The sequence below is a fragment of the Dreissena polymorpha genome, unplaced genomic scaffold (genome assembly GCF_020536995.1).
Source record: "Dreissena polymorpha isolate Duluth1 unplaced genomic scaffold, UMN_Dpol_1.0 chrUn060, whole genome shotgun sequence".
NCBI classification, from domain to species: Eukaryota; Metazoa; Mollusca; class Bivalvia; order Myida; family Dreissenidae; genus Dreissena; species Dreissena polymorpha.
Window position 1 is genome coordinate 1 of NW_026273374.1, and position 25728 is coordinate 25728.

At 34.4% G+C, this 25728-nt stretch overlaps 1 protein-coding gene across 1 annotated transcript; it reads right to left on the reverse strand.

Annotated features, from left to right (window-relative positions):
* Window positions 1–1544: 1544 nt before the first annotated feature.
* On the reverse strand, window positions 1545–13850 carry LOC127863922 (matrix metalloproteinase-20-like; the record flags this gene model as incomplete). Its single annotated transcript, XM_052403608.1, has 6 exons — window positions 13714–13850; window positions 11537–11637; window positions 8905–9053; window positions 7367–7442; window positions 4387–4562; window positions 1545–1685 (listed from the first exon to the last, which is right to left on the reverse strand). Coding segments are annotated over exons 1-6 (694 nt in total), but the record flags the coding sequence as incomplete, so codon positions are not given.
* Window positions 13851–25728: the final 11878 nt, after the last annotated feature.

A 25728-nucleotide genomic window follows, 5' to 3' on the forward strand; every position in this document is an offset into this window, starting at 1 on the left:
TATATACCAATCTCCATGGGAATAGTTTTTTTAGTCCCGTCTGAAACGGCGTATGAAATGTATGGACATTTGTTTCAATATGAAATTGAAGTAGAGTATTCATTTAAATGTATTCCATAGTCATATTCCATGTTATACGATTTTTTACATATGCCCATTATTATGCGATTTTGTAGTATGAAAAGAAATCCAAGAGTTCCTTTAGGATTTTTGTAAACATCTTTGCATAATTTATTATCACGCAAGATTTATGCTTTAAAGGATCCTGTACTGGTCATAATTTCAGGTAATTAATCAAGACGAAATATTGCTAAGCATAAATGGAAAATTTAAATAAATGAGTAGAAATAATCAGCTTGATTGTCACTTAATAACAAGTTCCCAAAGCAAAAGTGATGTAAAGGGATTTTAGAGGGTAAATAGCATATTTAAGAACATGTTATTGTCAAACAAACAAACAACAGGATATTCCCATGATTATCGGAGTCACATTTATTACAATGAAAAGCATATCAGTTATCATATCGCAGTCGGATTGTAAAGGATTTGCAATGTCATATGATGTATAAGAAATAACACATTATCAGTGTACAATAATGTAACGATGATCATGAGGTGTTCTCATATTAAAACTGTGTACACCAATTGTAAAAATATGAATGTTTTATGGATGGATTAAGGGTTTGATTAATATTTATGATGGCTTTTCATAAAGCACAGGTGTTCAGCAGCCCAATAGACGCCATGCATTTAATTTTAGTAACAAAACCGCATCTTAAAGTATTTTCTAATATCCCAATTCAATCCCACGACTTTATCTTTTAAAGTATTTATTATCTAAACGGATAAATCTAGTTTGTTGTTGATGCATAAATGTGGGTTGAAAGATGTATACGCTATTACTTTAATGCTCTTTTATAATGTCCAAAATAAAGAAGTGAAACACTAACTGCTGGAGCAGTATTGCATTCCCATTGTAACAATTAGTTGGTCCTTTATTTAAGATAAGTGACCAATTGCCAAAACAGTACGAAACAGCACAATACGAAACAACATACACACATAACCGAAAAAAGCTTTGGTAACCGCCTTGGAACGGTCAATGCAAAGCAATAGGGTTTAAACCGGTTTTAGAGCGCTCAATCTCACACTTGGCCCATCAATATTGGCCCAACATTAATAGTTGGCATGACATTTCGAAGGTTTTTCGTGGAAAAATAATTCGCAGTTTTCTGATTTTCTGAGACAAACTGAGTAATTTGTGTCGATTATTTTGTGATGTGGTTGTGATGAATTGTTGGATCGTTTTAATCGACAAAATCGACGGAAATATGTCCTCAGAAAAAATACTGTCCAACGAAAATTGATGCCCTATGAAATATAATGTCCAACGAAAAATAATGTCCCACGAAAAATAATGTCCAACGAAAAATATTGTACTACGAAAAATAATGTCAAACGAAAAATGTCCAAAAATTATAATGATTTTACAGTAAAAAGGGTTTAACAAAGCCTTTAACGGTCACCACCATTGCGTTGGATACCTATTTCATGAATGGCCACCCCAAGAAGGTTGACTCCAGATTTAGGGTCTACGTCTAGGGTCCAGTCTTCGTCCGTGTCCAGGTGAATGTCACCGGATATCGTGTACGTCCCGGGCCCGAACGCGTGACCGACGACCCCTCCTGAAAGTTTTAGAAAATATAAAGATTTATCATACAAATATATGTAGATTTATCATACTACCGGTAATATAAAGATTTATCATACTACCGGTAATATAAAGATGTAGCATACTACCGGAAATATTAAGATTTATAATACTACCGGTAATATATTAAAACCTCACTCTGGGAAAACGGGGTTTTATGCGTTTTCGTTATTGTGTCGTCCCATATTAGCCTGTGCAGAATGCACAGGCTAATAAATACGAAACTTTCCGCCTTAAGTGGACTTTAGATAAGGGGTGACTTCCTTAAAACGCAAAATACAATAAAAGCATCAAGTGTCGTCCCTTATTAGCCTGGACCGACTGCACTGGCTTAATAAGGGACGTGACTTTACGAACATGCATTTAACACCGATTCCCCTAAAGCGGCTGAAAGATTCATTACATATCCGTAAGGGTACATGTACACACGAGTTTAAGTTCTGATGATGCGATACTAAATGGATAAAAGAGTGCTATACTTAACAACAAAAGGAAAAAAAAACGATCGTAAGAAAATGCGCATAATTTTCAAAGCTATATTAGAATTAACGTCCAAACATTATGATGCATTTTAGTTATTTTACTATGTTCTTTACTTTACAAAATATCTCTGCTTTAACTCAAGTTAGAGCGTTCATAAGACAATCTCATAGAATATTACAGGAATGTTTTTCAAACATAACATGATAGTTCTATATTGATAGTAAGAGAATGTATATGCTTCGATTATCATACACATTTACTATTTTTGTATAAAAGACAAATGACACAGATTCCTCGTCTATAGTTGTTGCGTTCTTATATACCTTGTATTCTTCAGGAAAAGCGCGTATTTGCAGTTATTTGAACCGAGTTTTTGCCATAAACGTATACAGCAGTTTTACAATTTACAAAACTACCGATTTTTTTGCTTAGAAGTAAAATGACACATTGCAATCAAGACAGACATTCAACGTGCATCGCTATTTGTTTGGCTTCCACATGGGATACATGATATTGGGTAACGAATGTATGTTCTCTCAATCTAAACTATGTTTCGGAATGCATGTTGCGGTTCGCAGATTGTATTACAACGTGAAGAAACGGAATAACGAAACCCTCTTAAATATTTCATCTTAAATATCAACACGGTATAACAGTGAGTCAGTGACCCCTTCTAGTCACGGAAGTCATGTGGATAAACGTGTTGAGCGTTCTAAATCTAATTGATTCACGTGGGAAACCATGCGTATATTACATTAAGGTTTAAATTAAAACAAGTTTAAAACGACTTCAATGCGTGCTCTTTGGTACTAAATGCTTTCAATGGGGTAAACCGACGTTTCGTTCTCAGCAAGCACTAATATAGACAGCCCACTCAATAACAATCACTTTAAAGGGGATACTCTTTTTGTTAAAGTATTTTCCGTGGAAACGCAAATTCGTTGATTTCTGATTTTGGAAAACAGAATGGAATTTGCGTCGGTCATTTCCGACGTGTTGGTGTTAAAATCGATGTATCGTTCAATTCACGCAATCAACGAAAATTAATGTCCCTCGAAAAGTACGATTAAAAGAAAATCATACAACATTTTAACCGTGCTCTGTGAAATGGGGTTGAACTCATGTGCGTAAAGTGTTGTCCTAGATTAGCCTGTGCAGTCCGCACAGGCTAATCAGGGACGACACTTTCCACCTAAACTGGATTTTTGCTAAGAAGAGCCCTTTACGCACTTGCATTAAACCCCATTTTCACAGAGCACGCCCCATTTAGTCTTTCTGCCTTTTCTTATGTTCTCACGTAAGCGAGTCTTGATGCGCACTCTATTTTGTTATCAAAACATTTGCTTTTTGACGCGAGGCAGACGCAATCCCCGTACTTTTACAAAGTTATAACGATCCGCCAAATACATAAAGAACCGTTTGTGTTTCTTTCACATAAAGCTTTGTCGAATATATAAACATGGGGCATCTAACAGATTTGACGATGACTGACGCAATCGTACGTTTAATCTACCAGATTCTAAGATGTTATACACTCCATCAGAAGGATCAATAAACCAAGTATTGTACAAAAGGATAATATGAACAATTTTTTCTAGTTAGATAGTAGGAAATGATCACGCGTTTTTAAGGAAATGTGAATTAAGTCGAAGTAATACAATTTTATTCAAAAACGAGTGTAATTCGTTTGATTAAGGTAACATAACTCAAGTGTTAAGGTAGGTACTTAAACAAGGCTTTGATAGCATTGCATAACACAATACACTTCCCTTCCAGAGAACTCTTATAAAATAAATAAAATGCATTACCACGTTAATGCCCTTTAAATGTTTAAATAATACAATGCAATATCCGTTTGACACAGAAATCGTTAATATTTTTTTAATTCACCAAACGTTTGACGTCTAGTGAAAATGTGTTGCCTATAAACATTTTTATGGTTCTTAATGCGTACAAGTTTCATTATTTAAAAATATAGCCTAGCACTGCGAAAACTGGGCTTAATGCATTTGCGTAAAGTGTCATCCCCACATTGGTGCAGCACTCGGTCGCCTAAACTAGATAATCAGTAACAAGATACTTTCTGTAAAAGAAGCATACATTAAAGCGGAACGTGTCGTACTTGATTAGTCTGTCGGACCAACCGAAAATACAGTAGAATAGCCCCTATATACGCCTTTTCTAAAGAGTACTGCAACAGTATCGGCTTAAACAACAAAAATTCACCGTTTCGTCAAAAGCCAGGCCCGCTCCGTCACCGTGGTTTCCGTGCTCGAAGTCGATCTGGATATCGGGCGTCTGTCTCGTGTACAGGAAGCGCAACCCTGTGACCGAGGACCAGGTGTTGAAAGCCTTCTTCAACGTCTTCCTGTGGCAAAATGGCGGCGACTTCAGTTGGGTTAGGGTTCGCATTCAGAAAATATCGTGAATAAGTATTTATGTAAGAAAACAGGAAGAGTCTTTTATGTAAGGATACATGAGTTGTCTTGTATGTAAGGGCAAAGGAATAGGCTTTTGTGATAGGAAAGTATAGTCGCCTTTTATGAAATACATGTATAAAGAAGTTTTCTTTTATGTGGTGATACAAGCGTATTTTTTATTGAAGGATAAATGAGTAGTATTTCATATATGCATAAAGATGAAATCTTTTGCGTAAGGCTGAATGGGTAGTCTTTTGTGTGAGGGATGTGTAGAAGTATTTTATGAAATATATAGAAGTATTGTTTATTAAAGGATACAGGCGTATTATTTTATGGAAGGATAAAGGGGCAGTCTTTTATGTCAAGATTAAGGACTTGTCTTTATGTCAAGATTGAGGACTAGTCTTTTATAAAAAATAATAAAGATGTAGTATTTTAAATTATGGATACAGGGGAAGTATTTTGTGCAAGCATATAGGAGTATTTTTTGTAAGGAGAAAGGGGTAGTACTACTACTACTACTACTACTACTACTACTACTACTACTACTACTACTACTACTACTACTACTACTACTACTACTACTACTTCTACTACTACTACACTACTACTACTACTACTACTACGTCTAATGTTATTGCTGCTACTGGTGCTGCTGCTACTGTCGCTGCAACTGCTGCTGCTACTACTACTACTACTACTACTACTACTACTACTACTACTACTACTACTACTTCTACTACTACTACTACTACTACTACTACAACAGCAACAACAACAACGACTACTAATAATACTACAACTTCTACCAACAAAATAGCAATAACAAAAACGACAACTACCATTACTTAAACCCCTACTTCAACTACTAGTTCTACAACTACCATTACCACTACTACTACTTACACATAGAACCAATTATAAGTTACAATATTACATACATGTACACAATCCGACTGCAAACATCCAGGGACATCTTTCATAAATCACCGCATGGAATTATTAAGTTAAACGGACCTTTACACAGGATTTTGGCAGGTATTGAAGTTTGCCATTAAATGCTTTATATTGATCAATGTAAACATTGGACCTAAAAAGTTCCAGTAAAAAACAAGAATAAAAGAAAAGAAAAGAAACAACGACAGAACTGTCCAAATTATTCAATCTTTTCGCGTTGCAACGCTTTATAATCTTCAGGTTTTTAAATCGTCAAAAGATGCATATAATAGATATTTTAGAGCATGGTAAATGCTCATTATTACTGTTTCCTCACACATAGCATAACAACAACGAAATTTTGCGAATATGAAACAATTTTTTTTGTATTTTGTCAATATACCAAAACGTGAAAAGACCCCTTAATAGGCAATTATTATATTAATTTTCAAACTTTTCATTATTGTATCCTTGCTCCCACAGGTTCTAAATTTTTATTAGCCAAATTTACCGCAGAAAACAGTAATTCTTGATATTCTATCACTTTCATGAGGTTTTATGTACAAAACGTTGTAGCCAAATGGAAATATATTGAGTAAACTGTGCTAATTTGTAGCCATTGGCTAAATGAGGCGAATTGAAGAGCAAGCCCTGATATTTCATGAATATTTCTATCCAAATGCTTCCATTATTTCGTCTTATATTAATATAGTTTATGTGTGTTTCATATATATAGATATAGATATAAATATAATATATTTTTTATCAAAAATATAGGAGAATGAACTATGGACGACCTTTTTCATGACATCGATGCCAACAAATACCACATTGCTGTTTATCTAATTGGCACAATAAGGAAAGTTCAGTCGCCGATAATGCCAAATATTATATATGCTGAGTCTGATAAATAGAACATCTGGTGAGCAACGCCTGCATAAACTATAATCGTCCCAATTTTGCCAAAGATATTACTTACTTTCTTCCTCCGGTCAAAAGGTTGCTTTATCTTTCGTTTGAACCTATTTATTTCATCGCTCAACCCTGGATGGATATTGGGGCATTGTTGAGTCCAATTTCTGGGTGCAACAACTGCATGATTTTGTATTAAGAAAGTTACCCTTGTTACTTTTAACAGTATGGATCCGTCTTGTGATCAAGAATGCTCTCGCAATAAGCATCGCGTTGGGAAAACGGGGCTTAATGCATGTGTAACGTGTTGTCCGCGATAAGCCTGTGATGTCCGCACAGGATTATAAGGGACGACCGTTTCCACCTTAACTTGATTTGTGATCAGAAAATAATTCTTTTTAACGCAAAATACCATAAACGGAAAGTGTCGTCTCTGAGCCTGTGCGGACTTTACAATACGCTCATGCATTAAGCCCCGTTTTCCAAAAGCGGGGCTTATACCTTTTTAATGAGTGGTAGTCCTTAAAAAACAAATACTAAATTTGCGTTTTGATAGCTAAAACTATGCGTCTCCATATTGTTTAAATATTAAATGTCTATTCATTTTACAAGAACCGAATGTCCTATATGCAGATAAGAATTTTGCGAGAAAGTCTTTCTTTTAAGTTGTTGTTTCAAATTCAATCATCATTTCTTTCAAGATTGTTTTGAGAGTTTTGAATGGCTGACATCTCCAACAGTCCTATTTTCAAGAGCTATGAGCAAGAGGGGCGTCATGTCAAGGTCATGTCATGCTTTAACACGGACAGCTCAGTCGCCGACGAAATACTCGGCACATACCCATCCCTAAAAAAATGTTTAAGTGATTGAAGAAAAAAAGTGAAGTGTCAATTATTAAGTTTACCATAGACCTAATGGCGATATCTTCTTTGTGTATTTACTGGCCCTCCAGGTTAATATAGACCGCCGCCATCTTGGGTCTGAAATAAAGAGGTGTAGTAGGAATACAACATACTACAGACATGTAAAAGTAGTCCGACATAAAAATATTGGGAAAGAATAAATAATAACATATCCGTAGAAATAGCACACTCTTACATAATAATAACAAGTTTAAAATACAATATAGAAAAACAAATGGAACTGTCTCACATGAGGATACGGAGTTTAACTCATACTATCTGTGCATATCGAACTGCTACGGAATACAGTTAGTGCCATAATGGTCACACATTAAAATCCAGAGGGCGAGATTGCGAGAACGCGAGAGAACGATGACGAGAATGCTACAATGCGAGAACGCGATGGCGAGAATGCGAGAACGCGATAGTACGATGACGCCAATGCGACAGTGCGATGACGACAGTGCGACATTACGATGGCGACAGTGCGATTGTACGATGGCGACAATGCCCGAGTGCAAGAATGCGAAAACCCGATAGTACGATGACGACAACGCGACAGTGCGATGACGACAGTGCGACAATAAGATGGCGACAGTGCGATAGTACGATGGCGAGAATACGAGAACTGGAGAGTACGATGACGAGAATGCGACAATACGATAACGACAGTGCGACAAAACGATGTCGAGAATGCGAGAACGCGATGGCGAGAATGCGAGAGTACGATGACGAGAATGCGAGAATACGATGACGACAATGCGACAATACGATGGCGAGAATGTGAGAACGCGATGGCGAGAATGCGATGATACGATGGCGACAGTACGATATGACTATCGCATTATCGCCATCGTACTATCGCACTGTCGCCATCGAAATAATCTACACCAGCACAAGAGATTATAAGGAATAATCTGCAATACAGCTGCAGAAATGAAACTGCCTGACTATGGAATATGGTATGGTGCTTACGATATCTGTAGACATGGTACTGTATTACAGTGAAATATTGGTTATTACTTACAATATCTTTAAAATGGTACTGTATTACAGTGAAATATTGGTAATTACTTACATTATTTGTAAGACGGTACTGTATTACAGTAGAATTTCAGTTATTACTTACAATATCTTTAAAATGGTACTGTATTACAGTGAAATATTGGTAATTACTTACATTATCTGTAAGACGGTACTGTATTACAGTAGAATTTCAGTTATTACTTACAATATCTTTAAAATGGTTCTGTATTACAGTGAAATATTGATAATTACTTACATTATCTGTAAGACGGTACTGTACTACAGTAGAATTTCAGTTATTACTTACAATATCTGTAAAATGGTACTGTATCACAGTGAAATATTATTGGTTATTACTTACATTATCTGTATAACGGTACTGTATTACAGTAGAATTTCAGTTATTACTTACAATATATGTAAAATGGTACTGCAATACAGTGGATTATGGGCTATTACTTACAATATATGTAAAATGGTACTGCATTACAGTGGACTATGGGTTTTTACTTACAATATCTGTAAAAATGGAAATTTCTAACAGGGGAGTATGGATCATCCTCTCTCTGGTCCGGAAATGCACAGCGCGGTTCTTTCATTACTTTAACCGTCTTTTTATTTAATCCCCCAGTCGGTTTGAGACCAAAGAACTCTTGATATAACCTAAAAAACAAGTGTTCATTTTAATAGCACAATCATTATATGAATGTTCACGTTTCAAACGAGCGTATAGTAAAAAATACAGAAAAAGGGACATTACGGAAGCCTGACTTGTTTGCAAGGGCTCTAACATTAGAGTTAATAGACTGTGTAACTGTCGAAAATGATTTCATCAAAACGCATCAAAATCAAATCATTGAAAAGATGGTACTTGTTGTCCAAAATAAATTAGCAGTAAACATATATATGTTCTGCAAAATGGCTAAATAAACGGCGTTTGATTTAACAGTGAAAAAGAAACGCTTTGATGATGTGTTTAAATCAATTTTGTTTTATCTACACAACAACAATGCTGTGATGGAAGGCGTCAAATGGTACATCTATACTTGGGCCAGAGACATAGCTTACGTATGATACTATGATGGAAGGCTTCAAATGGTACATCTATACTTGGACCAGAGACATAGCCTACGAATGATACTATGATGGAAGGCTTCAAATGGTACATCTATACTTGGACCAGAGACATAGCCTACGTATGATACTTGGACCAGAGACATAGCCTACGTATGATACTACTACTATCTGAACCGCGCTCTATGAAAATGGGGTTTAATGCATGTGAGTAAAGTGTCGTCTCAGATTAGCCTGTGCAATCCGAACAGGCTAACCAGGGACGACACTTTCCATCCAAACTGAATTTTGCTTAAAGAGACTTTAAAAGAAGAAAAATAGCATAAAAGCGGTAAATGCCGTCCATGATTAGCCTGTTCGGACTGCACATGCTTATCTGGGACGACACTTTAAGCACATGCATTAAACGCCTTTTTCACACAGCACGACTCATTTATATTACTTCTATTAAACGTCTCGAAGGTCATAGTCATCAAACCCCTTCGATGCAACACATTTAATTCACTGAATTCGACTCGTTCAATAAAAGGTACTTCTGTATATTAGGGGAGTGCGTACATGAACAAAATTATTTTAATTTACTCGAGGAAACGTCACATGATTCAGACTGCATTGGCAGATATTTTCATGAATTGTATAATTTTTTACCAACAGCATTGCAGCAAATATTCCAAATACAGTTCAATAAATGTTAAATTCAGTGTGGCATTCTTTATGCAAATTATGAAGGGCATGCTCTAACGAAATTATTTATTACTCAACTTGAATGCTTAGAGTTTAGGAAGACATTCATCTCGTCTGAAGAAAATTGTTCAAATTATCCGAGTGCATTGATAACACGGAGCGCATAATCACGAGTGACTGCAAACCCAGAATGTCATGCCATTTTGACATATTTTACTGCCACAAGTTAAACATACTAACAGGTGTCTGGCTTGAGATTTATCGATAACAAATGCCGATTTTGCGTGTAACACTTTGACCCACGAGGTTTCCAATGTCGAGGTGAGCATTTTAAATATCATAATATCGTAATTACAAAACCACCCATTCAGTGACAATGATTTGATTTTCAAAATGCCAATTAACGTTTTAAGTAATGGATTTAACACGCTTCCTTTACATTTGTTACTCAATAAATGTTATATTGACCAAATCAGTAGTTGCATACTTTAACGTTCGATAATTGACCAATTAAACTTTGCGAATAAGACACACTTAAAGGGATTTTTAGTTATGTTACAGTTTTTATTTGGACGAAAACGTTTATATGTCGAATTAATAAAATTCATTTATAATTTATAATTGATTTCGAAAAATTGGTGTTCATGTTTATATAAGCCAATGCTACTTCGCATGTCATCGCTTGTGTCATCAACAATTGCATTTCAAAACCAACCGTGCACACATTTTATAAAACAACCACGTTATTGTCGATAACTTTTGAGCATAACGGGCGGGTCTGACAGCGGTAATATTAAATACAAAGAAACAAGCTACAAACCAAACTTTACTCGAGTATATGCATACCAGATGACATGTTAGCCAAGCTTAGAAATGCTATCCTAAAACCACAACTATTCTATTTAATAAATAAAATTATGGCAAGTTTTCCTTCAACCAAACCATGCGTATACCATACATTACATACTGACATGGTTTTCTCACAAGCTGCGAGATCACCTTATTTATCAACACTAGTGTTTACCATGTACTTTATGCATTGCACGTTATACATTTTGTCTAGTTTATTTTTTCTTCATCTAAACTGTAAGTTAAACTTAACTTAATGAACCTTGTTCTGGGAAAACTGGGCTTAATACATGTGCGTACAGGGTCGTCCCAGATTAGCCTATGCAGTCCTAGAAGGCCTGTCAGAAACGACACTTCTCGCCTAAACTGGATTTTTGCTAAGAAACGAACCTACTTTAAAGGAAAAATATAATTCAAGCGGCAAACGTCGTTCCTAATTAGCCGGTGCGAAATGCAAGGGCTAGTCTCGAACAAATATTTACACACGTGCATTAAGCCCCATTTTCCCAAACCGAGGATCAGTTTGTTATATGCACTACCTGATGGCATGTTTTCGGTCTAGCTTCGAGTGGACCTGGATCTTTCTGTTTGAAATCTCTCTCGGTATAGTCCGTAGATACCCGTATTTTTCCAAATATTCCTGAAACAAAAGATAATTCGTTAAGTGTGAATATTTTTATGTCGTTTAACTGATTTAATCCCCGAGTTTGGTTGAAGAGCCTGTTCCAAGGCGATTTGACTTTCGTTTAGTCCTTATACTGGTTAGCCTTGTTCTAGTACGAACAGTCATGCACTGTATAGACACTGGATCACATGTTTTTAAAACAGATGCAATACTATCCTTATTGCTTCTGTATTTTGGAATTTTATTATTCCAATATTAAACGCATTACAGGCGTTGCTGCTTATTTTTAGTAGATTTTTCTTAAATATTAATTGAATTGAGCAGCTTACGAATTATTGTTTAAACCTGTAAACTTGGATAATAGTTATCACATAGTTTATTGTTAATTTACATTAATTTTATGTACACAAATGGACATATGTTTGTGGTGTATCAATTTATCACACATAAAAAAATATTATTTAAAAAATGCATCAGAAAACTGATTGTAAACTGATTGTTGAAATTTCTGCGCATGGTCATTAGTTCCCGAACATTAAATACGTATCTAGGTGGTAAAGGGTGAAATACGTATCTAAGTTTTAAGGGGTTAAATGATATGAACACACGATCAGCAGTCTTAGGCGTATGTAAAAGCTGGCTTTTTTAACATCAAAAACCTGAATTGTATGCCATTTGTATCACTTTTAATTGTTTACATAATTTAAACTAAATAAATACAATAAACAAATACAGAATCATACATGAATGCTTAAGATTGAGTTTTTTTTATAAAGTAAAAAGATGGTATCGAGCATTTGAAACGACGACTCCTTTTGAACCGGCGCTTTTGTATCGATCTACCGTCGGGCCCTATGCACCTGTAAACGATCCCTTTCAAAAAGTATTCAATTTAAATTAAGGAATTAATTTAAAAACAACCACAAAAAGCAGAAAATACATGTTAAGTTAATTTTCCTACTGCTTAAAGCAGTAGTGAAAAGTAGTCGAAAATAAATACATTCATAAATACATTCATAAAGTCTTCCTTGTTGATTAATTAATAGTTGTACGAATTTATATAATGACTGCTATTTCACAAATATTCAAATATCTTAGTGACAAATGTCGCATAATTTGCATTCTATTTTTAATAATTAAGCCCATAAAGGTACATTTGGTAGGGATATTTACATTTGTGACCGCGTTTTCGTTCCTGTTGTTGGATGTAGGTAAACGATCAATTTTAATATACTCAATTCCCATAGTATTATGATTGCATTTACCCACCTACGTATTGAATTATCATACTCCATCGCCGATGAGAGAACACTTATAAATTGCACAGTACAAAGCAAAGAGAATCATCGTGCTAAAACATGCCATAACAAATATTTGAACAAACCGTTCTATCAATATAATTGGCCGTCCGCCTATTTTAGCTCAATTGCATCGAAAGCCTTGGGCTTTTTGAAACAAAATCGAATCTGTTTCCTCGGTAGAGCCTGTACTACGAATATTTTTTTTTTTGGGGGGGGGGGGAGGGGGAGGGAGATATAACGAACGTTCAGAGAGTGGGGATCGAACTCATGATCTTCCGGGCACACACCATATCCACTACGCTACAGCGACGTATATCGCTTCTCTGCCTTTTTGGTAAGATCAACTTTAAGTATTAAAATTTGTATATATTTAAGACAATATAGTTACATTCCTCTTCCAAACAAAAAGCCTCACTCTTTAATGAAGGTCATATATTACAGTAACTACACGTACGCTATTAGAGTACCTAATCTATGCGGCATGCACTAAAAACGAAAACCACGATGCATTAACCAGTATGCACAAACGATACGATAGCTTTCTACTTAGGATGGGAACGACTTTGCAGTAAATGGATAGTATCATATCCATATACATGAATAAAACGATTGAAGTGGATGTTTTAATCACTGCCAACTGCCATACAATCTGACTCAAGAAAGCTTATCGTTTTTCTATTATACACAACTTCAAACGAAATGTGTAAATAATGCACAAAAGTCACGCACATGATGTTATACCAAAACACTAGTCACATTTTTGTAATACCAAAAAACCATAAGGAATTACCTGCTCGAAATCTTCTAAGAAGCATGTTGACGTCATATTACCATTGTTCATACATTTCACGAGTTAATGAAGAAAGATAGTTCTCTATCACATGAAAAAGCTATATCGGGTCACATCTGCGATTTTATCTACCGAATCAGTTACCCGCGTTTATTAAGAGAGCAAGTGATTATTTGAAAAAAGCACTGAATATGACGAAAATAAAAACGAGTGTGCACTAAGTGAATTTTGCGCTTAACAAAAAGGCTAATGTAGCAAACAAAGTCTTCAATCATTTTTAATCACATTAGTTTTTGAGTAAAGCAATAAATAAACCCTAGGAATATTATCAGGTGACAAATTCGTGTTACATCCATTGAGTATTTTATTTAAGGCATGTGGATAAATGCTTATGGAGTACAGTGCAATACCTGCAACAAATCACTAAACAAAACCAATTATTAAAACTGATTCACCACATTGGAAAAACTGAAAGGTCTTAGGGCTTTAACCGGTGTTAAACTGGAGGATTAAAGTTTTTGAGTCTCGCTCTAACAATCGGGACTTAATGTATGTGCGTTCCAGATTAGCCTGTGCAGTCCGCACAGGCTTATCAAGGACGACAATTTCTGGTTATTAGGTATGAACAAACTCTCTTATTAGAAAAAATCCAGTTACGGCGAAAAGTGTCGTCCATGATTCGTCTGTGCTGTCTGCACAGGCTAATCTGGAACGAAGCTTAAAGCATGTATATTACGCCCAGTTTCCCCGGAGCGAGGCTCATTAAAAAAGAGTAAAGCCTAACATACATCGACAAACGAGCAATAAAAATGGGTGATTAATATTTTGTGACTGTTTTTTCAAATTGTTTTTTTTTGGTATGTAAATCATTTTAATATCAAATTGTTACAATATTAAGTGCATATGCTAAACGTAACTGATATGTGATGACGGTCTTATATTAATCGGAAATTAAGCACTTCCGTATATGTTGAAACGCAACTTAATAAAAATTAGAAGAACATAATTTTCTCAAAAACGTTCAAATCTCATGGACATGGACAAGTATTTCAGGCAACGATATATTGCATTATCCATTACAAATTAGCATCCAGAATCCTAAAATTGAAATCCGTCAGCTGTCAAATTATGATTGCTACATGGGCCGCGATTTATGAATCCATGCCCTGTAATTTACGAAATACCCGGCACGACAATAAGCTAAACGTATACTTCAGGCGATTCTAAATGAATCCGTCAAGAAAACTATTGCCACAGTCCAGACTTTTATATTTAATCTAAAAAGACCCATTATAAACATTTTGTTCCATCAAGTTCTTCAATTTAATATGGACTATATTTAACGCATCCGAACTTTTCTCTATCGAGTTCTTCAACACAATATGGATTATATTTAACGCATCCGAACTTTGTGCTATCGAGTTCTTCAACTCAATATGGGCTATATTTAACAAATCCGAACTTTGTTCTATCGAGTTCTTTAACACAATATGGACTATATTCAACGCATCCGAACTTTGTTCTATCGAGTAGTTCAACACAATATGGGCTATATTTAACGCATCCGAACTTTGTTCTATCGAGTTCTTCAACATAATATTGACTATATTAAACGCATCCGAACTCAATACCGAGCTTAATTTTGACAATACATGACTCTTGTAAAAACGCGATTTTGGAATATATTTAGTCCGTGCTCAGTTGAAAAAAATATATAACAATGTCCAGCCCGCACAGGCTAATCAGGGACGACATTTTCAGCTTTTATGATATTTTCTGTTTCAAGAAAGTCTTTTTTTCGCAAAAATCAAGTTTATGCGTAGTGCCGTGCGGACGGACTGCACAGGCTAATCAGCGACGACTCCTTACGCACATGCATTAAACCCCCTTAATTTATCAAAGAGCGCGGCTCATAAAAACAACAGCAAAACTTACGTCGACGTCAAATCCCCAGCGTAATTCCAGCCTTTTTCGCTTATTAATATACTTTCTCTCCACGCTAGAAACTTTGAGCTGGTCACGCGAACGGCGATCGTAATGAATGTTATTATTTGCAATTTCACTGTCATGCGTTATTCCAAATATTCCCGCAGACATGCAGTGGAACATTATATAGATAAATACATATTTAATCAACGAAGATTGGAAATTTGATTCAGTCATCGTAAACTGTTCTATATCCACATGTTTAATATTTTGATTTCTACACTCTTTTAATATATTTCTTCACGAATTCATTTGATTTTGTACAGATTCATTACCAAATGAAATGATACATTTTTTCATTTTGTGTTTTTTTGTGCAAATTTGAAAAAAAAATCGTAAAGTAAAAAAATCGATATGTCGTTCATCAAAAGTATTTCAAATTATTATATATTAACAGTCCATCAGCTACTATAACCGCTATTACTTTTCATTCATAAAAAACGCAAACGATCTATGTATCCATGTGTGTTCACGAAATAAAATATGTTTAATTAAAACAAGGCTTTGTAATACCTTTCTATTTGCAAATAATCATTAACAATTCATTTTTAATTTTCCTTTATTACAGCACAACCATGTTTCAGCCGTGTAACATCCAAACTATTTCAGAAGAGTTCTTTTCTACTCCACCAAGTAAACAGACTCTCTTTCTTAACGCAGTATTGATAAGACCGATAGTTCGCTGGTAAGGTTATGTTTTATCTAAGACTTAACAGTCGCTTTGATAACAAGACAAGGTAAACGCACCCTATCGTTTGACTGTCTTAGCGATACTCCGATACCAAATCTACATACACGTTTAAATTTAATACCAGTTGTTGAACGAGGAAAACAAGAACGTCACACGCCATGGAAACAGCCAAAATGTACTTAAATATATAAATAAAAAACTACAATAACAACTCCACAGCTATGTACAGTAGGACCAAAGTTCGATTTGAAATATAATTAAAGTCTGAGTTTATTGACATTACACTTTTTATTCAAACGTGCGCATTAATTATGTATGCCTTACGTGAACATTTGTATGAAAAATGGCCCACAATCAATGGTAAAATTCAATTTAATTTTCATTTGCCGTTTTAAAGGTTATTGCGTATATTGGTTAGATGTATTACAATTAAATCAAAGCGAATAACTATATTTAAATATGTGCATTTTGTAAAGTATTCATCTGTGATTTAAGATCAAAGAGTTTGAAATACAACTTAATACAATAACGGTCGTTGTTGACAGCAACTGTGAAAATTCTTACAAAAATAATGCACAGGCTAATCTAGGACGACAACTTACGCATATGAATTAAACCAGGTTTTCACAGAAATACGTATTTTGACGTATTGGTAGTCCCTAAGAAAGTTGCATTTAATTACAGACCTTTCTTATTAAAATAAAGTTTTAAAGGCTTCATTTCCAACCCCAAGATACTGGTGTTCAGCAAACAGCATATAACCTAAACAGACTGCGAGTTACTCGCAGGCTGTTGCGGTCTTATGCTGTTTGCACATACATTTTCACTGTGCTTCTGAGTGGGAAAGGGTTTATTCACTTGTCGTCAGTCGAATCAAACAGCAAAAGCAAAAAAAGTGTTTTATCTGTTTATAATGTGTCATACTGTGATACAAACTGTGTGTCTATGATACATAAATTATCACATACATCACAAGGGCAGGATAATACACTTTTATGAATTTAACGCTGCACGTCACCGGATTGTATTATTGTTCATCAAATTATGTAACTTATTTTTGTGTCGATGTCATCGTGATTTGAAATTTCACATTCTGTATTTTAAGTTCATCTGACGCCGTACGGCGGTTTTCCCTGGTTAGGTCTCTAAAACTATTATATAATAATATCAAGTAAGTCAACAAGGGTTTGTAAAGGACAACCTTTAAGTTTGATAATTATTTAAATCGTAATACCTTTCAATAATATAATAATTTAATTAATTTAATGCAAAGTGGTGAAAATTAGTGACATTAATTCATTATAATTTAATCAGAAACACGACTTTAAACTGTTCGTGTCAGATTCCGGACATGTTCATTAGTTCATTAGTTCATCCAAAGTAAAGGGCAATAAAACACTAAATCAATCATAGGACACTCAGGCGTTACTTGTAACAATAAAAAACTGATTTTGACTTGCATCATTTTTCATTTGTTAAACATTACAAACTTATGAATCGCACCAACAAATACAACATATTATATACATAATAAATGCTAAAAATTGACATAAATTCAAAATAAGAATGGATTGTATCGAGTGTTTTAAACGACGATCTTTTGCACCGATCCACCATCAGACACAATGCAACATGTACATGCTCATTTTCAAACGGTTGTCAATATAAATTAAAGATATACAAAAAACATACCGTCAAACAACAAACATGTATTGAGTAAATTTGCATACTGCATAGCAGTAATGAAAAGTAGTGACAAAAGTCATGCATGCATAACGTATTCCGCAGTGATTAATGGTTGCATACATCTCTGACCATTATGTCACCAATATTCATAACCATTTGACAAATGCTGCCTCGTTTGCAGTCTGAACTTAATAATTAAGCTCATAAAGGGTGAATATTATGGTTTTATTTATTTTCCTTCTTACTGCACTGTAAGACTCCATCGCCAGCAAAAGTACACGTATAAATTGAACCGTGAAAGTAAAAAAATAAATAAAATAATACAAATCTGACCAATATATAACAAACAAACAATAGTTGAACGTTCTATTAATTAAACTGGGCGTTCGCACTTAACGCCATTCTAACAAATAAACTGCTCGAATTTATTTATTGAAGACCAAATAAAGTCTTCCACAAAACGGCTTACTGTTTAATAAAAACAATGTCATATATTGCATAAACTGCGCGTACGCTTAACCAGTACCTTACCAATCCTGCAAATAATAAAAATTAATAATAAAAAAAAATGTTTCAAAAAAAGTAACTTAATCCTTTCGTTTACTTTTTTAGCTGAATTTGAAAGTGGTTCGTGGATATCAGCCAGTATGCACAAAATATAAGATCACTTATATTTCATCGAACAGACTCCAATAAGAACGGATGGTATCATATTCGAAGTACAGAAAGGGAATATTCCAGTGACCTTTTTAACACGCAATCCATTGCCTATAAAATCGGACCCAGTTAAGCCGTTCGTTTGACTTTCATCCACAACTTCAAACGAAATGTTGTGAGGATGCCCCAAAAGTCACGAACATGCTGAAAAAACAAAAGTTACACGTTTTGAATACGAACACCAAAAGGAATTACCAGCTCAAAGTATTTTTCAAAGCATGTACACATCACATGGCTCTTGCATTTCACTTCTTGAGTTATAATTGAAAGATAGTTATCTTGAACACATGAAGAAGTTATCTCTGTTCACATCAGCGGCGTTATTTACCAACTCAGTTACAACGATTGTTTGATAGAGTAAGTGATAATTTGAAAGAAACTGAATACGACGGATAAACAAAAACAATGAGCACTAAGTGAATTTCACGGTTAACGCAAAGGCTAATGTAGCAAACACAGTTTTTAAATAGTTTCTAATCAGATTGGTGTTTGGGTATAGGGAAGAAATGAACCTTAAGAAAAAATATCGGGAGAGACATTCTTATACCAATGCTTTAGTATTTTTCGCTCAGACATTTCGTAAATTACCACTGCAATACAAGGTTACACTACGCAAAACAAATGATTATCCCCACGCTTTTAAAAGCGTAGGTATATTGTGTTGGTCTCCATCTTTCTGTCCGTCTGTTCGGCCGCTATCTCCTCCAACACTATTAGCACTAGAACCTTGAAACTTACAAACATGGTAGCTATGAGCATATGTGCGACGGAGACGGCGACGGAATTTTGATCTGACCCATGAGTAAAAAGTTATGGGTAAATAAATGGGTAAAATGGGTAAAACACTAATTTTACTAACAACGTGCGACGCACATGATAATAACTTTTGACCCAGGGGTCAGATAACAATTTCTTATAGTGCACCCTCGCACATATTCTCATAGCTACCATGTGTGTCAGTTTCAAGGTTCTAGTGCTAATAGTGTACGAGGAGATAGTGGCCGACCACGCACACCCAAAATTTTGTGTAAACATAACTTCCAAAATTGTTCGTACCTTATTTTTTTCGTACCCAATTTTTTTCGTACCCATTTTTTTTCGTACCCCAATTTTTTTTTCGTACCCATTTTTTTTCGTACCCATTTTTTTACCCAATTATTTTTATTCGTACCAAATTGTTTCGTACCCAATATTTTAGTGAGCAAATTTTTTCGTACCCATATTTATTTTCGTACCCGTTTTTTTGTACCCAATTTTTTTACCCAATTTGTTTTTCGTTCCCAAATTTGTTCGTACCCAAATTTTTCGTACCCAATGCTTTTTCTTACCCACGTTTTTTCGTACCCAAATATTTTGGATTATCCACATTTTTTTTCGTACCCAAACATTTTTTGGGGCATAATTTATTCGAACCCAAATTTTTTTTCGTACCCAAAATTTTGTTTTAACATAACTTCTTCATTTATTCACCAATTGACTTCAAATAAATATTGAACATCTCTTATGACAACACGGTCTATCTCGACCATCCATTTCCATGTTACTTATCCTGGGGCCCCATCAACATAGGCCTTGCGCACCCAAAACTGCCTTTTAATTTAACATCTATGCGGAGTGTGGATACGCGTCGGCCTCTGCCGCGCCACTTCTAGTTAAAACTGGGGTCATTGCATTACTATGGTTACTGAACAATTTAAAGGGCTATAACCGGTGTTAAGTTGGAGTTCTTAATATACACCAATTAACAATACATTAAAGCTAAGCATCGAGCAATGAGCAAACAGAACACGTGATGTGTGTGCTTGTTTTGTCAAGTTGATGCTTTTACTTTTGAAATAAATGTACTATAACTTCCCATAGCGTAAAGCGTTTAGTTTATACTTTGCGATCAATTTTTAATATTAATTGAAAATTATAGGCACACGAGTAAATGTTTAAAAACAGCTTAATGAAACATAGAGAAACATTATTTGCTCAAAAAAAAACGTTAAGTTATAAACGTTAAAATACAAAGCTTTAGTACACAAAAGAAACGCACGTAAAATATTTGAACTATTCATTCAAAGACCATCCTAGCAAAACTTATGGATATATGCGCAATTCCAGATTATTTCGTAGTTTAATATACGCCTTTCCTCTTTAGTGAGTATTAGCTGATTGTGGGATCGGCTAGTGAAATAGATAATTTTATTTGCAACCTCGTGGTCGTGCCTTATTCATATATCTCCCATACACATGCAGTTAGAAATGATGTATACACACACATATATCATCAACGCGCCCTTACGATTTGATTCACTCATCATGAATTGTGTTGTTTCCGCATTTCACATATTTTGAAATAACACAATTTTAAATGAGCCGCGCTCTGTGAAAAGGCGGTTTTATGTGCGTAAAGTGTCGTCCCAGATTAGCCTGTGAAGTCCGCACAGGCTAATAAGGGACGACACTTTCCGCCTCTCTGGATTTGTGCTAAGAAGAGACTCTCTGTAAACGAACAATATAATAACAGCGGAAAGTGTCGTCCGTGATTAGCCTGTGCAGACTGCAAATGCTAATCTGGGACGGCACTTTACGCACATGCATTAAAACCCTTTTTCACAGCGCACGGTTCAAATATTTTTCTTAACGAATTCATTTGATTTCGTTTAGATTTAAATGGGCACTACACCCTTAATAGATAGACTTAGTGTAACAATACCTGTTCAATGTTTATAAGTGATTTGCCTAATCATTAAACAAGAACAACTTTAATTATAATAAAAAATAAATATATAAATAAACGATATATGTATACTTTTTGCATAACGTTTATTATTAATTATAATATATATACAGTCTAAAACCACTATAATCACTTCTTCATATCACCATAACACTCATAACTTTGTCTATTCGTTTTCACAAAATGAAATATGTTCACTTAAAGTTAATATTTGAAAAGATTTCAATACTCATTAACAGTTCCCTTTCATTCATTGCAGTACAACCGAGTTTAAACCGCACAACTCCCCAACTATCTCAGCGTGTTCTTTCTGACCCCATGTAATAGGACTCATTATCATAACGAAGTACGGATAAACCATTCGATACAGATAATTCGCTGTTATAAGGTAATGTTTCTAACCATCATTTAAATGTCGCTTTGCGATACGTCGATACCTCTGCAAGATTAAGTAGAATAACCGCTCGGCTAATTTTTTGCGAATTTGGTGAAATATTGATTAGTATGACCAATTTCAATCTAACAAACTCGACAATTGATACTTTACATATATTTATATTTAATTTTATTTGTGTAATATTATGACAGACAGACAGACAGACAGTTTATTTTGACTTGTAAAATTTACATCGTCAACAACACATAATGAAAACACTACAATGTCAATATTGATAGGAACAAAGTTTAACACATATTAACAAATCATTTACTTATTTCATTATTCGAATGCAGTTAACTTAAATATTTATACATAGATGGCCTTTTGTAATAACCTAATTTTATGTATTTTTTTCTAATGGTTCTAAACGCCGGGCAAATGCAAATAAACTGAAATTCATCTTCAATATCGGTCGAATTTCAACACATGCAGTATCGCTGATTTCTAACAACGTCTCTTGCATAACGACCAGTTTGAATATGTAGCGGATGGGCTGACAATCCTCATCTGGTGAAAAAGTATCCCAAACTTCTTGGTAAAATGTCTAAGTAGGACTCATATTCAAAATTGATTTTAAAATTACGATACACATCTAACATCGAAATGTTATTTAACGTATTTATGTTGTACAAAGTGTCATGTTTTTCATAGACAATTGATTACACGTTTTAAATAAAATCCTACATTTAGGTATCTGCTAATGGTTTTTTAATTTAATTAGTATACATTAAACAAATGTATGGCTTTTGTGCTTCTTTTTAATATGCGTTTCCACAAGATTCTCGACGCTGAGAAGCGCATGAATTTTATTACACCTTTGACCTTTGATAATAAATACCGTATTGCTTAAGGTCTGTCTACCTTGATATTATGTACACAAACTGACCTATGTGTGTGTGGCATATAATACATATCATTAATTCAAAACTAACTAATCCTGCTAAAAGATTATATACAAAACAAAAACATAATTAATCCAAACTAGCAATAAATTCAATTGACCATACCGCCATGATAACACATAAAATACTTGAATTCGTCTAAGACAATATAATGTTTTATACAAAACAAACCACCTTTTCGTTTAATCAAAATTTCATAAATTAGAGTTACTAACGTAAGTTATAGCAGTATCTAACCTATGCTTCATTCATATATAAAAATAACCCACATTATAACATTCCCTTTTGTTAACTTTATATTGGCTGAATTTGATAAACCTGAGTTTACATCAGCAAGTACCGGTATGCACTTAAGGCACGATAGCTTCATATTATTTTATCATTGGATATACTTCGGCACAAAATACACGAACATGCTTTTGAAAAAAACCCAAGTCAGTTTATTTTAATACAATCAGCTTAAGAAAGCACCTGCTAAAATTCTTCTACAAACCATGGCTCTTGTTAGTTTACTTCCTGAGTAATTATTGAAAGTAAGTTACCATTGAACACTTAGATATTATCTCTGTTCACATCAGCAGTGTTATCTGCCATCTCGGTTGCAACATTTGTTTAATAGGCTAAGTGTTTATTTGAAAGACACTCAATATGACGGAAAAACAAGGGTGAGCACTAAGTGAAGTTCACGGTTAACGCATAGGCTGATGTAGCAAACACAGTTTTCAAAATGTTATGATCATAATCTGGTTTGTTTTAGGAAAAAAATGAAACCCAAGAACAATATCAGGAGAGAAATTATTTTAACAATCTTTTAGTAATTCCTTTTAGGTATTTCACCTATTGCCACTACAGTACAAGGTATTACAAACATCACAAAACTACGCAAAACGAATGATTCAAACTGAGACAGCCTTCAGAGACCGCTCACTGTTCTGAGGCTTAAACCAGTGTAAAGTTGGAGGACTTAAATCCTTTTTAAATAGCAATAACTTATGGCTTAGCATCGACTAATGCGCAATCGAAATCAGTGATCTTGTGTGAATGTTTTGTCGGTTTGATACATTGACTATTGAAATAATTGTACTATGAACGTTAAAGTTAACATCATATTTATATTAATACGTGATTAAAATGCGAAATTTCTAATATTAAGAACTGGCGTATTTTTTTTAAACCCTTTAATGCAAAATATAGTATGTTTTTTGCTCAAAAACGTTTAAATATCAGGGTCACGAAATATAATTTAAGGCTTATGATATAGTACTGTGTTCATGGTAAATGAGTATCAGGAATCCTATAATGTAAATCCATTATGTCAACTGTCAAATCATGAATGGCTATATGAGCTGCTATTTATGGTCCCACACCGTGTTATTTACGAAAATACGACACGAGGCGTAATCTAAGCATCGGGTGATTTTAAAAGAAACCTTCAAAATATCTCTGACCACAGACCCGGCTTTTGAAATATATCTGAAATTCCTCATTATACATATTTGTTATGGTGAGTTCCTCAATACAATATGATCTATATTTAACTCATCCGAACAGAACATCAAGTCTGATTTTGACAATAGCTTCGTGCCACAGGCTCTGGTGAAAACGCGATCAGTTCTGATCTGGTAGTTCAGCCCATAATCATTGACTGTTTCCAGTTGATTTCATCGAAGACAAGACAAAAGTTTATTTGTAAATAAAAGCCACCGGCCCAAAATATTAAATATTTAAGTAACAACAGGCAATGTATGCGTTGTGATACATTAATGTTTAACATCAATTTTGATTTACATTTTTCTGTTTCATTATTTCGTTTTCAAATAAGGCTATGCTGTTTAGTTTGCTTTAATCAGAAATTTGCATAATATTGCAAAACTATTGGAAAGTCGGTTCCCCATTTTACCATGAACAGATATTAGTTTGCCTTTCTTGGTTAATTTTTGGACATTTAAAACATACATTAAACTCATCTTCAATACATAAATAATTAAAATAGACTGAACAATATGAACATAATCCGTGTTCTCTATAAATTCCTAAAGGTCGACCAGTTCAAAGTGCTAATTTATGACTTGCACAACGGAATCTAGCAACTGACTTTCGAACATAAAAGTGTATATCAATAAGCTTTTGTTGTTCTGGGTTTAACATAGATTTGAAGTGTCTGTAGGTATCACATCTTAATGAATTTCCTAGAATTTCAAGCCAGCAAATATTTGTTTAAATGAGATTAAAAATGATTCCACATTTCCTACCTCTTGACTGATCCAAACCAAACCAAATCCATATGGGTACAACATGTTTGTTTTTTACAGATGTCACCCGATTAGTTCTTCTGATTTCGTCCTGCCGTTATAACATAACATAGCAAATTATAGAATATCGATCCTCTGTCATACTGATCAATTTGCACAATATTGAACGCATTTCACATGATGTTCCATGCAAAGTGGTAATCTACCACATTCTCCTAGTACCATGCCATCATTTACATATTTATTTACACCAAGGAAATATTTACAATACTCGATTTGTATTTTTGCAAGTGTGTCTGAGAATTCTATTCTATATATATCGGAACCAAATGTAAGGTCTGACCATTGAATCAAACAATTACAAATATTCCGTATATGAAAAATATCCAAAGTATCTCTGGTATGATGTAGTAGCAAAAATAGATTTTCGGGCATGAGCTGCAAGTTTTTCTTTTGCTTTTCTCCATGATAGTTAAGGCGTAAAAAGAAGACCCATATATTTATATACAGACGTGACATTTTATAAACCCAATGTTCGTATGATCTTATGGGACCTCCGTTTCTAAAAACAATAATTTCCGTCTTTTTCGTCCATTAAGATCATACATGAGCCTCGC